At 38.1% G+C, this 15,254-nt stretch overlaps 1 protein-coding gene across 6 annotated transcripts in view; it reads left to right on the top strand.

Moving 5' to 3' along the window:
- Zcchc4 (zinc finger CCHC-type containing 4) overlaps positions 1-15,254 on the top strand; it is a 58,985-nt gene that overhangs the window by 7,498 nt on the left and 36,233 nt on the right. For 5 of the 6 annotated variants that reach the window (XR_007110451.1, XR_007110452.1, XM_047565805.1 and 2 more), the window contains exons 4-5: positions 11,342-11,617; positions 12,070-12,150. Coding sequence is in view for 4 of the 6 variants with exons in the window: in XM_047565805.1 (XP_047421761.1) it covers positions 11,342-11,617; positions 12,070-12,150 (357 nt within the window). In the remaining 2 variants the exon portion in view is untranslated. The remainder of the gene's footprint in view (positions 1-11,341; positions 11,618-12,069; positions 12,151-15,254) is intronic. The other variant, XM_047565806.1, reaches the window with a different exon arrangement.

Below are 15,254 nucleotides of genomic sequence, written 5' to 3'. Positions count from 1 at the left end.
GCAGAATGAATTTCCTCTCCCCCCAGGGCATGTGCTGTAAATACGAATAAGATGGGGAGCGAGCACTGAGTAATCCTTGGTGCTTAACAGTCTCATGTTTTTTCTCCCAAACTTAAAAAGCCTGTGTCTGAATGTTAAATTTCAAGTAGTATAGTTGAATGATGATGCTGTGAATTTGAAGGGAGATATATGCACCAGATCCCAGTTTATCTTTTGTCAAGAAAAGTTTAATAAACTAGCAGGAAAACTTTCCTAAGGGCAATTTGGAAATACTTGAAGGAGGAATCAGCAAGGTCCAGAGACGCATCGTGTACGTGGAGGTTCATTTAGTAGTGCTGCACTTTTCCTCCTTTTAAAGACAATTAAACTTTAGATCCCTATGTGGGTGAATCATTCCACCCATGCATCCTGGCCTTGAACTTTCTTTCCTTTTCTCCTGGTGGTTTTGGGGCTTCTGCCTTCATCTGGTGTTACAGGTGTGCTGCGTAGTCCTTTTGACCAGGTTTGAGTATCAGAATCTGATATAACTTCATCTATGCCACCTGTTGGAGGGACCTTCCTCCTTTTCTCAGGTCCTGCAAAGCCCGATAGCTGTGCTCACTGCTTCCACAATGAGCAGATCCTTCTCCAGTACCAAATGTAGGACCTGCTGCTGTGTGTGGTTGCTCACTGCATGCACAATAACGTGTTTTATACTGATACGGGGGCGTGGCAGAGAACTCTCCCTATGATTCTGAGGGTGCAGAGCTGCCTGGAGACAGCACAGTGTCTGGAGCCAGGACCAAGTTTGCATGTGGGCAGACAGTTGAACTGCGCCACGCCCTCTGCCTGGCTGATGGCAGTTATCAATCATACCTGATATCATGCACACGAAAAAGTGAAAAAGTACGCATCTTGGAAGTGATGAAATTGGGTGGTTGGATCTTGCTTTGTGATCCAGTCTGACAGGCTTTGGCAGACCTACCAGATGTGGGTGGTCTTCGTTTTGCTACATGATCTTATGCTTTCTTTTTGCTTCTTATTCTCTTTCACTGTGTGATCTGTTTTCTTTTTTTCATGAGGTTTCTTGGATGTTTTGTTCTAGTGTTGCCTTTGTAACTTTCTATACCATGTTTAATCCTTTTCTCTTTTGTCTCCATTCCTCTAAAAAAAATGAGAAAGGACGGACATGGTATATCTCTTCTTCCTATCTTTCCTCCTCTATAACTACTGCTGTTTTTAATTATTTATTTGCAGAGTTAACTTTTATGCCTTTTAATATTGCTTTTAACTCTTTTTTAAAAATTATTTTTTAGTTGTAGGTGGACACAATACCTTTATTTATTTATTTTTTTAATTTATTTTTATGTGGTGCTGAGGATCGAACCCAGTGCCTCACATGTACTAGGCAGGTGCTTTATCACTGAACCACAACCCCAGCCTTTAACTCTTTTTTAAGTTGATTTTCAGTTTTCCATTTTATCTTTTGGCCCATGACTCATTTTAGAACATGAGAAAGTCACCATGCTTACACCAGCTCACACCTTCCCCTCTCCTTTCATTTGGATTTGTCTCACATTTTGTCCCTTAGCTGTAACCCCTCATTTGTCTGTTCTGATTCTGGCTAAGTGGATTCAGGGCCCACTGGTCGCCTCTTGACTGCAGTTTTTTCATTCATCTTCTATTTGGCTGAAATTCAAAGCAGTATTTACTTTCTAAACAAGTCTTTTATTAATCAAAAAGTTCTAGAGAAAAATCTATATGTGGCTACTGTGATTCCATTTATGCGAAACATCCAGAATATGAAAATGTGTGGAGACAGAAAGTGAATTGGTGTCACTAAGGGTGTGTGTGGGGGAGGTGGGACACAGGAACAGTTACTGACAGGAGGAGGTTTCTTTTTGAGGTAATGAAAACGTTCTGGAATTAGATTGTGGCAACCTGGCACGACCTTGTGAATATACTAAACATCACTGAATCATACACTGTACAAAGGTGAATTGTGTAGTATGTGAATTATGTCTGAATAAAAATCAATCTGTTTCAGTAGAAACCAAGCATTCTGTGAGGCTGGGTAAAGTAACCAAGACCCGCCTCCAGGCCTGCCTTCTCCCTAAAGAGGCAGCTGTGGTCAGCTCTTCTGGCTCATGCTCTTAGAATTCACCATCCAATCTTTACTTCTTTTCATATAACATGAAAAGGCAGAAAATCTCTAGTTGTTTGCTTTTGTGATTTTTTTTTCTTTCTTTTTTTCATATTGGGGACTGAACCTAAGGGCACTTTATCACAGTGCTACATCCCCAGCTCTTTTACAAATTTTTTACGATAGGTTCTTGCTAAGTTAGAGCCTCACTAAGTTGCTGAGGCTGCCCTTGAACTTGGAATCCTCCTGCCTCAGCCTCCTGAGTTGCTGGGATTACAGATGTGTGCCACCACACCTAGCTACTCTTTGTGTTACTAAGATTGATCATGCGTTCAGGTATCAGCCCACCCACCCCAGCCATTATAATTATAAAGCTCACCATCATCCTTTCTCCTGGTGATTTTTGAGGTAATCGTGATCAGTGCCTAGAGACTAAATGGTCACAAAATCTGATCATCACTTAATGTGTTGATGAGCTATAGTTCTTTTATAAAGAAACTTTGTTTCATGAACTCTTAGCCTTCCCTGTTACAGGTCATATGGGAAGAGACAAGATAAATGTTTAATTCTTTCCTTCCTGTTCTTTTGTTTTGTTTTGTTTTTTTGCAGTGCTGGGGATACTTCTCCGGGCTTGTGTGTGCTAAGCATATACTTAATCACTGAACTATAATCAGTTTTTAGAATAATCGTTTGGTATTCCAGCCACTTCCGATGTTAACTAATCAGGTTCATCGTTCTGTTGTTTTTATCACTGTGGGAACATATATTTTAAAAATTTGGTATTTTTTAAGTTCATTGAAATCATTCTTCTTTTTGATGTAGCACTTTTTAAATTGGATTCAACTTTTCCAAGATGATGGCATCATATGTAGGGTGACTGTATAATCTTAATTCTAATCTGGACTCTGAGAGTGAAAGGGGCACTAACCAGGTAGAACTCCAGGATGGCAGAGGTAAGCTGGAACTGACCTGGAAAAGCAGAGATTTCTGGTCATTAGTGATTTGTGGGTTGTTAGGGGGCACTTAACTTTTTATTTTCATCTTTACTGAGGTACAGTAATTTGTAAAATAAAACTCATATATTTAAAATGTACAGTTCAATGAATTTTGACAAGGATTTACTTGTGAAGCTGTCACCAAGGGCCAGGATAGTGAAGTTAACCGTACACTCCCAGTTTCTTCCTGCTCCATTGTCCCATGTCCCTTCACCTTCAGGGACCCCATCAACCACTGATTTGCTTGTTGTCACTAGAGATTACTTTACATTTTCTTGAAATTGATATAAATGAGATCATAACAGTTTGTACCATTTTTTTTTTTTTTTCACGAGACTTGTGTTCCTTGACTTAGAATCATTTTTTTGTTTGGTTTTAAAATTTGTCTATGTTGATGGATTTGTCAGTTGTTCCTTTTATGCCCCAGTTAGATTCCATTGTATGGACCTATCTGTTCACCTGTTTGTAGACATTTAGGTTTCCTCCAGTGATGTATTCCTACAAATAAAGCTTCTGTGAACTTTCGTTTGTAAGTATTCGTATGGATTCACACTTTTCTTTCTTTTGAGTAAATAGCTAGGAGTTGAATAAGTGGATCATGTGACATTCAGCTTTTTACAAATGGCCAAACTTTTTCCACGTGGCTGCCATTTTACATTCCCAACAGCAGTGTATGAAGATTCCAGTTTCTAACATCTACAACATGTATTATTATCTATTTTTAAAATTCTAGTCATTGAAATGATATGACATTGTGGTTTTGCTTTGTTTTTATGGTGTTGAGCATCTTTTCATGGTGCTTATTAGCTGTTTGTGTATTGTCTTTGGAGAAATATCTATTTAGTTCCTTGCTGTTTAAGTTTTTTTAAAAAATGTATTCTTTAGTTGTAGATGGACATAATACATTTTATTTATTTATTTTTATGTGGTGCTGAGGATCAAACCCAGTGCCTCACACGTGCTAGGCAAGTGCTTTACCACTGAGCTACAACCCCAGCCCTCCTTCCTGTTTTTAATTGGACTAATTGTCTTAACATAATATTCTCTAGTTCCATCCATTTACCAGCAAATGCCATAATTTCATTCTTCTTTTTTTGCGGTGCTGGGGATTGAACCCAGGGCCTTGTGCTTGCGAGGCAGGCACTCTACCAACTGAGCTATATCCCCAGCCCATTTCATTCTTTAAGACTGAGTAATATACCATTGTGTATATATACCACATTTTCTTTATCCATTCATCTGTTGAAGGGCACCTAGGTTGGTTCCATAGCTTAGCTATTGTGAATTGAGCTGCTGTAAGTATCCATGTAGCTGTGTCACTGTAGTATGCTGATTTTAAGTCCTTTGGGTATAAACTGAGGAGTGGGATGATTGGGTCAAATGGTGGTTCCAACCAAGTTTTCTGAGGAATGTCCATTCTGCTTTTCAGAGTGGTTCCACCAATTTGCAGTCTCACCAGCAATGTGTGAATGTGCCTTTTCCCCCACATCTTCACCAATATTTATTGTTGCTTGTATTCTTGATGATTGCCATTCTGACTGGAGTGAGATGAAATCTCAGTATAGTTTTGATTTGCATTTTTCTAATTGTTAGAGATATTGAACATTTTTTTCATATGTTTGTTGATTGATTGTATTTCTTCTTCTGTGAAGTGTCTGTTCAGTTCCTTTGCCCATTTGTTGATTGGGTTATTTGGTTTCTTTGGTGTTAAGTTTTTTGAGTTCTTTATATATCCTGGAGATAATTGCTCTATCCGAGGTGCATGTGATATTTTTTCCCATTCTCTTTTTTCGTGTTAGTGATTGTTTCCTTTGCTGCTAAAGAAGCTTTTTAGTTTGAATTCATCCCATTTATTGTTTCTTGATTTTGTTTTTTGTGCTTTAGGAGTCTCGTTAAGGAAGTCAGTTCCTAAGCCAACATGGTGGAAATTTGGGCCTACTTATGTTTCATCTGTTAGCCACAGGCTCTTTGTTCTAGTGCCTAAACTTTGAGTTGATTTTTGTGCAGGGTGAGAGATAAGGGTTTAATTTCATTTTGCTACATATGGATTTCCAGTTTTCTCCGCACCATTTGTTGAATAGGCTATCTTTTCTCCAATGTATGTTTTTGGTGCCTTTGTTTAGTATGATATAACTGTATTGATGTGGGTTTGTCTCTGTGTCTTCTATTCTGTACCATTGGTCTATGCATCTGTTTTGGTGCCAATACCATGCTGTTACTATGTTACTATGACTGTAGTATAGTTTAAAATTTGGTATTATGATGGTATTGTGATGCTTCCTGTTTCATTTTTTCTTGCTAAGGATTGCTTTGGCTATTCTAGGTCTCTTATTTTTCCAAATGAATTTCATGATTGCTTTTTTCTAGTTCTATGAAGAATGTCATTGAGATTTTAGTAGGAATTGCAATAAATCTCTGTAACACTTTTGGTAGTATGGCCATTTTGACATTGTTAATTCTGCCTGTGTCTGTTTAGTTCCTTGCTGTTTTTAATTGGACTAATTGTCTTTTTATTACCAAGTTTTATTCTTTGTATGTTGTAATATAATTCTTTTATCCAATGTATTATCTGCAAATATCTTCCCCCCACCTTTTTTTTTTGTACTGAGGATTGAACTCAGGGGTGCTCAGCCACTGAGCCACATCCCCAGCCCTGTTGTATTTTATTTAGAAACAGGGTCTCACTGAGTTGCTTAGCACCTCGCTGTTGCTGAGGCTGGATTTGAACTTGAGATCCTCCTACCTCAGCCTCCTGAGCTTCTGGGATTATAGGTGTCCGCCACCATGCCCAGCTATCTCTCCTGTTTTTGAGTTGCCTTTTCACTTTCTTGATAGTGTTCTTTGCTGCTGAAAAGTTTTAAATTTTGATTAATTTTTCCTTTGTTGCTTATGGTGTGTGTGTGTGTGTGTGTGTGTGTGTGTGTGTGTGTTCGTTCGTTTATTTATTGTGCCTGGAATTGAACCCAGTGCTTCCTGTGTGTTAAGTATATACTGAGCTTCACCCAAAGCCCCTTATAATATCTTTTGAAGAAGTTCAGTTCATTGATTTTTTTTTTTTTTCTTTTATATTTTGTGCTTGAGTCCTATTGAAGAAATCTTTTGGTGCACACCTATATAATCCGAGCAACTCGGGAAGCTAAGGGAGGAGGATTGCAAATTCAAGGCCAGTCTTGGCAACTTAGTGAGACCCTGTCTCAAAATAAAAAATAAAAAGGGCTGGGGATTTAGCTCAATTGTAGAGTGCCTGAGTTTAATTCCCAGTACCACAAAAACAAAAACAAAACCAACCAAACAAACAAAAAAACCCTGCCAAATCTAGTCATTATTATTTTCTCCTGTTTTCTTCTAGAAAGATTATCTCTTTAGGTTTTAGTCTTAGGTCTGTTACTTCATCACATCTGCAATCTCTTTTGTCACATAATGTGTTCACAAGTTCTCTGTGAGGTTGTAGACATCTTTGATGGGCCGTGAGGGATGGGGATGATTCAGCTGGTTACAGTACCTTGGTAAAATCCAGCTGATAACATGTGCGTGGCTGCCTCTGGACTTTGTTCTGTTCCTTTGACTTCTGTGTATATTTTCACATTAATACCATATCGTTTTGTTTTGTTCTTCATAAGCCTTGAAATCAGGTAGCTTAAGTCTTCTAACTTTGTCCTTATGTTTACAGAGTAGTTTGGGTTATTAAATTCCTTTTCATTTTCGTATTAATTTTAGACTGAGTTTTTCAGTTTCTACAAAAAGCCTTGTTGAGATATGATTGAGATTGTGTTGATTTTATAGATAAATTTGGGGAGAATTGACATCAAAATAATACTGAGTTTTCTCCATGGTTTATCTTTCTTGTTACTATTTATCTTTAATTTTCCTCTGTGGTGTTTTTAATTTTCAGTGTACTGGAGTTGTACATCTTTTGTCAGCTTTGTTCTTAGTAAAAGGGCTACATTCCCAGCCCTTTTTATTTTGAGATGGGGTCTCTTTGAGTTGCCCAGGCTGGCCTCAAATTTGCCATCCCTCTGCCTTGCCTCCTGAGGGAGGGATTTTAGGTGTGTGCCACCACCGTAGCCTTCATATATTTTAATGCTGTTTTAAATAGTATTCTTTTCAAATTTCAGTTTCTGATTGTCTGTTGCTAGTCTGTAGCAGTACACTTGAATTTGCATATTGATCATTTATACTGCAACCTTGTTTATTTAGTAGTTTTAGCATCTGTTTTGAAGATTTCCTTAGGACTTTCTACATACACAATCATGTTGTCTGTGAATAAAGATGTTTTAGTATTTCCTTTCCAGTCTCTGCCTTTTATTTCTTTATCTTGTTTTGTTAGATGGTGAGAAACCCTAGTCATGTTGAATAGGAGGTGAGAGCAGACATCTTTGCTTTGGTCCCATCTTTCATTGGTATGATGCTAGTGGTGGGTTTTTCTTGGATGACATTTATTAGACTGTAGATGTTCTCTTCTGTTCCTTTTTTTTTTTTTCAAGAATGTTTACTATCATTGAATGCTTTATTTTTCAAGGGCTCTTTTCTGTGTCTGGTGTGTTGATTTTTCTTTTTTTAGAGTATTAATGGGGTGACTCCATTGATTGAATTCATTCATTAAAGCAACCTTGCATGCCAGCCTGCATTCCTACCTTACATTCCTAGATAAACTATATATATATATATATATATTTTTTTTTTTTTTTTTTTTTGCAGTACTGGGGATTGAACCCAGGGGATAAACTATATTTAGTCATGATTTATTACTTATAAGTACATTGCTGGTTTTGATTTGGTAATATTTTAATTGTTTTGAGTTTGTGTTCATGAGGCATATTGATCTGTAGTTACAGTAGTTTTCTAATTTTGGTATTGGAGTAATGCTGGCCTCATGGAATGCATTGGGAAGTGTCTCCTCTTTTAGGTTTCTGGAAGCCTTTGTGTGGACTTGGTATTTCTCCACTTTCCCTTGCTTGCATTGTTTTCAGTGGGAAACTTGATGTCATTCTTATCTTTGTTCCTCTGTACATAAGGTGTCTTTTTTCCCTATAGTTTCTTTAAGGTTTTCTGTTTATCACTGAATTTGAATAATTATTTTATATATCTTGTGGTTTCTTTTCATTTCTTGTGTTCATGGTTGTCTGAGCTTGTTGGATCTTTTGATGAAATTTTAAAAATTTTCATTCATAATATTTTCCAGAACTTCTGTTCTCCCCCATCTGGGAACTCCATTTGTACTTTTTGAGGCCCTTTGATGTTGTGTTTTGGATAGCTTCTGACACCATTCCTTCATTTCAGGTCTTTTCTTCTGTAGGCCCTAAATTGCTGTTTATTTTTATTTTATATAGGGCTTTTTTTTCATCTGACAATTAAAAAAATTTTTAAGTTTGATATGAGCCTTTGTTATATTTCCATGCAGAGATTTTATTTATGTATGTATTTATTTATTATTATTATTATTATGTTTTGGTGTTGGGGATGGCGCCTGGGACTTGGTGGGTGCTGAGCACTTGCTACGCCCCTAACCTGCAGCTGTCATGTCTTTCCTCTGCTTTCTTGAACACATGGAATGTAGTTACAGTAAGTGTCTCTGTTTCTGATTATGTTAGCCGTTATCTGTAGGTTGATTTGGACTGATTTATTTTTCCCTATAATCATAGTCATGTTTTCCTGTTTGCCTACCTGGGAATATTAGTTTTGTGTGTGTGTGTGTGTGTGCGCGCACGTGAGTGTTTTGGTGTAGACAGAGGTTTATTTAGAAATGTAGATACATACTCAAGGGAGAGTGCGGGTGCGGGCTGTCTCAAGAGTGAGAAGCAGCCTTACCTGATAATATCTGATTGAATGCTGGCAAGGTGAATTTTACCTTGTTGCATATTTGACATATTTTTTTCCCTTTACATATTTTGACCTTTGGGGACACTATTACAATATTTTGTGGTAGTTTGATATTCTTCAATAGGATCTCCCATACTTCATGCAGGGTTCAGAACAGTTTGTCCACAGACAAGCCAGATCTGTAGGCCAACTCCAGCCATTTGCATTTAGTTTGTGGTTGCTTTGTGCTAAAACAACAAAATAGTTTTTACAGAGAGAATATATGGCCTGTCAAGCTCAAAATATTTCCTTTACAGAAAAAGTGTGCTTGGCCTGCTTTTGAAAACTTGTTTTTTTAGGCAGGACAGAGCAGTTCCAGGGCTATTTTTCTTTCTTTCTTTTTTTTTTCCCTTCCTCTCCTCTCCTCCTGCCCTCTCTCACTCCCTTCCTTCCAGTACTAGGATTAAATCTAGTAGTGCTCTGAGTTCTGTCTCAAGCCCTTTTAGTTATTAATTTATTATTAATTTTGAGACAGGATCTCACTGAGTTGCCTGGGCTGGTCTTGAACTTGTGACCTTCCTGCCTCAGCCTCCCAAATCACTGGGATCACGAGCGTGCACCAGGGTGCCTGCCTGGGATGTCTTTCTGCACCCCTGAGGCAGGACCCTTCTGAGAACTTCACCCAATGCTTATACATTTTGAGGTTTTCCCACTCTGGCTTGTCAGTAGACAAACGCACCCGGACCCTGTATGAATATTCTGGCCCTTTTTCCTCTAGCTCCTTTCCAGTGGTTCTTTCCCTAGCCTTTGGTGTTTCTTCCCGTGCATGTGCGGCTCAGGACCAGCTGGAGACCCGGGCCATCGTCAGCGCGCCTTGGAGTGTGCTCCAGCCCCTGCGCCCCATCCTGATGCCCCCTGGTGTGCAGCTTTCTGCGCTCTGCGTGCTCTGTGGGGACTCTAGTGCTCTGTCCTGGCCTCCCCAGATTCTCCACTCAGGCACATCAGCTCTTTGAGCTTTGCTTTGGGCTACCGATTTTGTCCAGTATCTTAAAACTGTTGTTTTGTATATTTTGTCTGCTTAAGAATTTTTTGAAAATTAAAAATAATTTTTCTTTTTTTGAGGGCTAGGATGATGAATCTAGCTACTCTGTCAGGCTGAATGTGGAAATCTTCAACACATAACACCTAGTGTCGAGGGGAGTGGCAGTAAAGGCAGTGTTTGTTGATGAGGAGGGGCTTCTGATTCTTCCCATTTGCATTTTATGTCTTGGTGCCCCTTTTTTCTACTGACATTCTTACTTTGAATTACTAAGAAGTTTCTTTTAATATCCCTCTCTTTTTCTTTGTAGTCATGGATAAATCTGTCAAAAGAACACTTATCATAGAAATAGAAACATTTAAATTGCTGGCACGGTAGCTGATTTCTTGGTGTAGCCATTTGGAATATCTATTTGTCACTGCCGTAGGTGCTTTGAAATGAAAATGCTTGGATGGAGTAAGTTTTAATACTCACCCAGTTCCTTGTTAAGTTTACAGGTTCTACGTTAGAGTTTCCAAATTTAGTTCCATTCCAACTACTGGACTCTTGTGCAACTGTAAGAGTCCTTTAGTGCACTGCTTAACATGCTTGAATTTAGATATCTCTCGTCCTCTATGTCCCCAATAACCTTACTTTCCTTTTGTGTTCTTGTTCTGTTTTCATAGCTGGTATCACAGATACAAAATCAGCAATTTTAAAAACATACTGACATTGATTATTTTTTCTCTTCCATGATCTCTAATAAAATGAAGGAGAAAAAAAGAAATGGTGACTTTGAAATCAAGTGCCAGGGTGACTTGCAAGAAAACATGTGGGACGTCCAGTAAGGTCCTTTCTGAGGCTTCACCTATTGCCTTCTTTTAGGGTTTGAGCTTACTTCAGCCTTCATCAGTTCTGCTAAAAGCAGAAGAGAACATCTTTTCTTTAGGAGGTAATTTTTCTTGCTAAGTATGCCATAAGAACTTGAAGAATGATCTTAATTTCTCATTTTAAAATGACTGTCAACTTGAGCCAGACTGTTTAACACTTCAAAGTTAGAATACACGGGTTTGTCAATAAATTTAAACATGATAGTAGTTGCCATTACTACTAAGTTGTTTGAGTAATATATTATATTCACATTTTAAGTGGATATTGATCTTCATTCAGTGACTAAATTGGAGCATCTCAATTCTTATGAAATTGCTGATTCTTTTCCACTTTGTAGGTATATAGCCAGACATAAATTCTAGCCAACATTCCACAGATTTTTCTTACCTTTGCTTCTTTATGCAGTACTCTTTAGGAAATAAGAATATTTTTGGGGTACTAAAAATAGCAAAAATACATTATCTTTATCACAACAAATTTAAAATATATTACTCTGTGTTTTATTGTGTCTTGAAGGTACTTGAGGTTTATTGAGTTGCCCTTGAGTCAGAGAAAGTTCTGTCAAAGCTGTCAGCAGTTGCTGTTACCAGATGACTGGGGAGATCATCGTGAGCATCAGGTGGTAGGTGATGTCTCTGTCACCCAGTTAAGAAGGCCCAGTCAGCTCCTTTATCCATTGGAAAACAAGAAGACAAATGCCCAATACCTGTTTGCTGATCGGACCTGTCAGTTCCTGGCAGACCTCCTTTCTACCCTGGGATTCAGAAGAGTACTGTGTGTTGGAACACCGAGGTATGTTCTGTGATTGTTAAAAACTTTTTTATAGCACCACTGTTTAAACTGTGGGAACATGCATCGAGTCGTTACTTGCCATGTGTAGGGTAGGACCTTAATCTTCGAGTGTTGAAAGGAGGTGGAAAGCAGGGTCCCTCTCTTGAGTTTGCAACCTGTATTCCATTTGAGAGAAATCTCTGTCTGTTTCTTTTTGATATATGTGATAGGAAACACTTTCTGATTTGAGGTCTAAATTGTTTATAATATGAAATGTCTCTGTTTCAGATGAGTTCTACCCTTTTAAAAATATTTGCAAAACTGAAACTTTGGTTATGCCTGCCAGATTCTGCTTGGTGTTTCATTGAAATATCAGCGATATGGGAGAAAGTTAATGGGTTTTGTTGTTTGTTTGCCTATTAACTATGACATTTGTAATTTCTTACTGAATTTGCTTTTGCTAATTGCTTTAGGTTGCATGAACTGATCAGGTTGACAGAACCAGGTGATAAGAAGTCTAATATTAAAAGCCTTTTATTGGACATTGATTTTCGGTAGGTTTACAAAATATAATATTTATTTTCCTTCATTGTCTCCTGGTTTTTTTGTGTTTTTCTCTTCTTAATTGTTTATTATCTGACACAAGTCTTTTTTTGTTTTTATTTTCAGCACTGGAATTGAACCCAGGTGTACTCTACCACTAAGCTATATCCCTAGCCCTTTTTAATTTTTACTTTTGAAACAAGGATCTTGCTGTGTTGCCAAGACTGGCCTCAAACTTGAGATCCTTCTACTTCATCCTCCCAAGCTGCTGGGATTACCAGTGTGTGCCACCACACCTGACCTGACACAACTTTAATTAACAATTAGAGTACAGAGAAACAAGATGTATCCCATTTATTTACAATAAAAATGAATTAAAAAAAATTAGAAGTAGGTTTTAGTTATGAAGCACCTTTTTAATCATGTAAACTCAACATGTGATCTTCCATATTTCAGTAGGGAGTCGATTGATTTTTCAAGCTAGTGTGCTTCCTAGATATTTCTCTATGAATGTGTTTAGTTGTCTGTGACATAGAGATGGATTCCTATTGAAGCAAGTTTCTTTGCATATACTTAAGGTCAAAGATAAACTGAATTTCCTCGTGCTTAATCAAATTTCTAGGATTTTGCTGGGTGTCACATGTAATCCCAGTGATTTGGGAGACTGAGGCAGGAGGATTACAAATTCAAGGCCATTCTCAGTAACTTAAAGAGAGACCCTAGGTAACTTAGCAAGACCCTGTTTCAAAATAAAGGTAAAATGGACTGGGGATGCAACTGAGCACCCCTGGATTCAATCCCCAGTAAATACATACATACATACATACATACATAATAAATAAAGATTTCTAGTATGTTGCTTCATCAGCAGATCCTTGAAGTGTGATCAGACATTTTAAAATACATTTTACCAGATGATGTCATATTGACTCACTGGATACATCCTTATGTGAAGGGAATGGACAGGTCCTGTGGCAGAGGACTGGCCAGCATCTGAGCCCTGTGGAAGAATGTGAGAATGAAGGGCCTCTGATGAGTTGGGACATACACCGTGAGGCAGAGCGGGGAACACGCGGGTCTCCCCCTCTGGTGGGCGTGTCCAAGATGCCTGCCTTTGGTTGATAACACATGCGCCTGTGTGCACCTGTTCTTTATGTAATTCTGTAGAACTGAAAATACTCCTCCTGGTTTCTGTAATTGTTTGAATTCCAGGAATTGTGGTGACTTTCTAAGACACTGTGCTCTTAGTGTCTTGTAATCTTTCAAAGATTCGAGAACAAGAACATGTTCTTGAATGTATTAAAGTAATCAGCCATGGTGTATCTTTTTATTTAGATCCAATTGGAGCTTATTTGGTCAATATTCCAGTATTTGTTTGTGAGAATCTATGAAATCAGATATGCTTTCTTTCCTTAAAAACAAGGCAGACAGATTTTTAAAGTGTAAAATGGATTAAACAGTATAGCTTTTGTAATCTATTTTTCTTTAGACTTCTAAGTCATCTTTTTTTTCTACTTTTCTTTCTTTCTGTTTATTTCCTGTGCTGAGAATCAAACTCAGGGGTCCACACATACTAGACAAGTGCTCTTTGAACTATATCCCCAGTCCCTAAATCAGTTTTATATTGTCTGAAATAAGCAATTGCATTTTTTAGACCTTACCTATACTTTCTCATTCCTTATTAACAGGATTTGCCTGTGATCCACTCATTCCTTGTTAATAGGACCAGCACAGTTGGCTAAAATCTGCTTGACATGAGTGATCCTTCGCAAAATGATAACACAGATTTCTTCTGAAGAACTTAATTTTTTAGAGTTGAAGTAGAATTCAGGTCATATTCTGCATTTTGAAATGTATATTAGAGTGGGTTTTGTGTGTATTCACTATGTTGCGGAACCATTATTACTACCTACTTCTAGAATATTTCCAACACACTGAATATAAACCCTGTGTTCACTTACATGGCAACCACTTTTGCCTCCGTGGATTTTTCTGTTGTGGACGTTTGGTATGGAATCACTCATCAGTGACCTTTGTGTCTGACTTTTTTCAGTACTCATATGTTTCATAGTGTATAACAACTTCATTTCTTTTATAGCTGGGTAATATTCCATTGTACAGGTATAACAGTTTTTTAAAAAAATTCTATATTCCTTTCCTAAAGTTAATATAAATGCATTATTTTAAAGGTAGGAGTTTAACCTTTGGATTCTTATCATGTCAGTAGTAACAGTAGCTGGTATTTTTTACATTGCTTGTCACATGTCAGGCCTATTCTGACTCATTCTTCATAATATATAGGATCTTTGCTTTCCAGATGAGTAAACTGAGATACACAAAGTGAAATAAAGTCACAGTTTATAAATGGCTAAGCAGGGATTCAAACCCAAGCAGTCTGACTTTAAAATTAAGTTATCCTCTGGGAATGACTTTGCTTTTGAACTTGTGTATAAGCCTCTCTTATATAGTCTCTCCCTCTCTCGTCCTTCCTCTGTCTCTCCTTTTCTCCCTCTGTCCTCTCTTGTCCCACAGAGGTTTTCAGATGAATCAGTAACTGTTCCCAGGTTATTTGTATATTTAGAATAAGGTGCTCATACTAGTGGGGAATCTTTTAATGTAGTTCCAGTAATCTGTTCACACAAAAGGGTCATTGGCCTGCACTCCTGGGGTCCAGTCCAGGTGAGAGCCGGAGCCTCCCCTCATGTCGTTATTCCCCATCTTTCTCTCCCGTTCTTCTTCTGCACGCTGGTTTTGCTCTGCAGACAGTTTTGCTTTGTACTTCTGGGAACCTTGCTGATGTCACTGTTAAGTGGGTGCAGTCTCAGCGTACCAGTTTGATGAGAAGAAGCCGTCCTTCTTAGGGGCTCTGGCAGCAGAACTCAGGGAGTGCTGGAAACTGGGCTGGGGTCACAGCCATCACTGTGCCCTGGCCAGCCCTGGACCCACCATGTGGAGTGGGTCCTCCATAGGAAAGAGGTGTTTTGACTGAAAGAGGGGAGTGTCAGTTGTTAGAAGAAAAAACAAAACAAAACCCAGATGTCCACAATTAAATAATTCAAGACCATATATACAGTTATCAAGAACACTCAAATTCCTACCTTTAGCACATTTACTT

This window comes from Sciurus carolinensis, chromosome 10, assembly GCF_902686445.1.
Source record: "Sciurus carolinensis chromosome 10, mSciCar1.2, whole genome shotgun sequence".
Classification (NCBI taxonomy): domain Eukaryota; kingdom Metazoa; phylum Chordata; class Mammalia; order Rodentia; family Sciuridae; genus Sciurus; species Sciurus carolinensis.
Note: the sequence above shows the minus strand (reverse complement) of the source record. Positions and strands in the feature narration are given on the sequence as shown.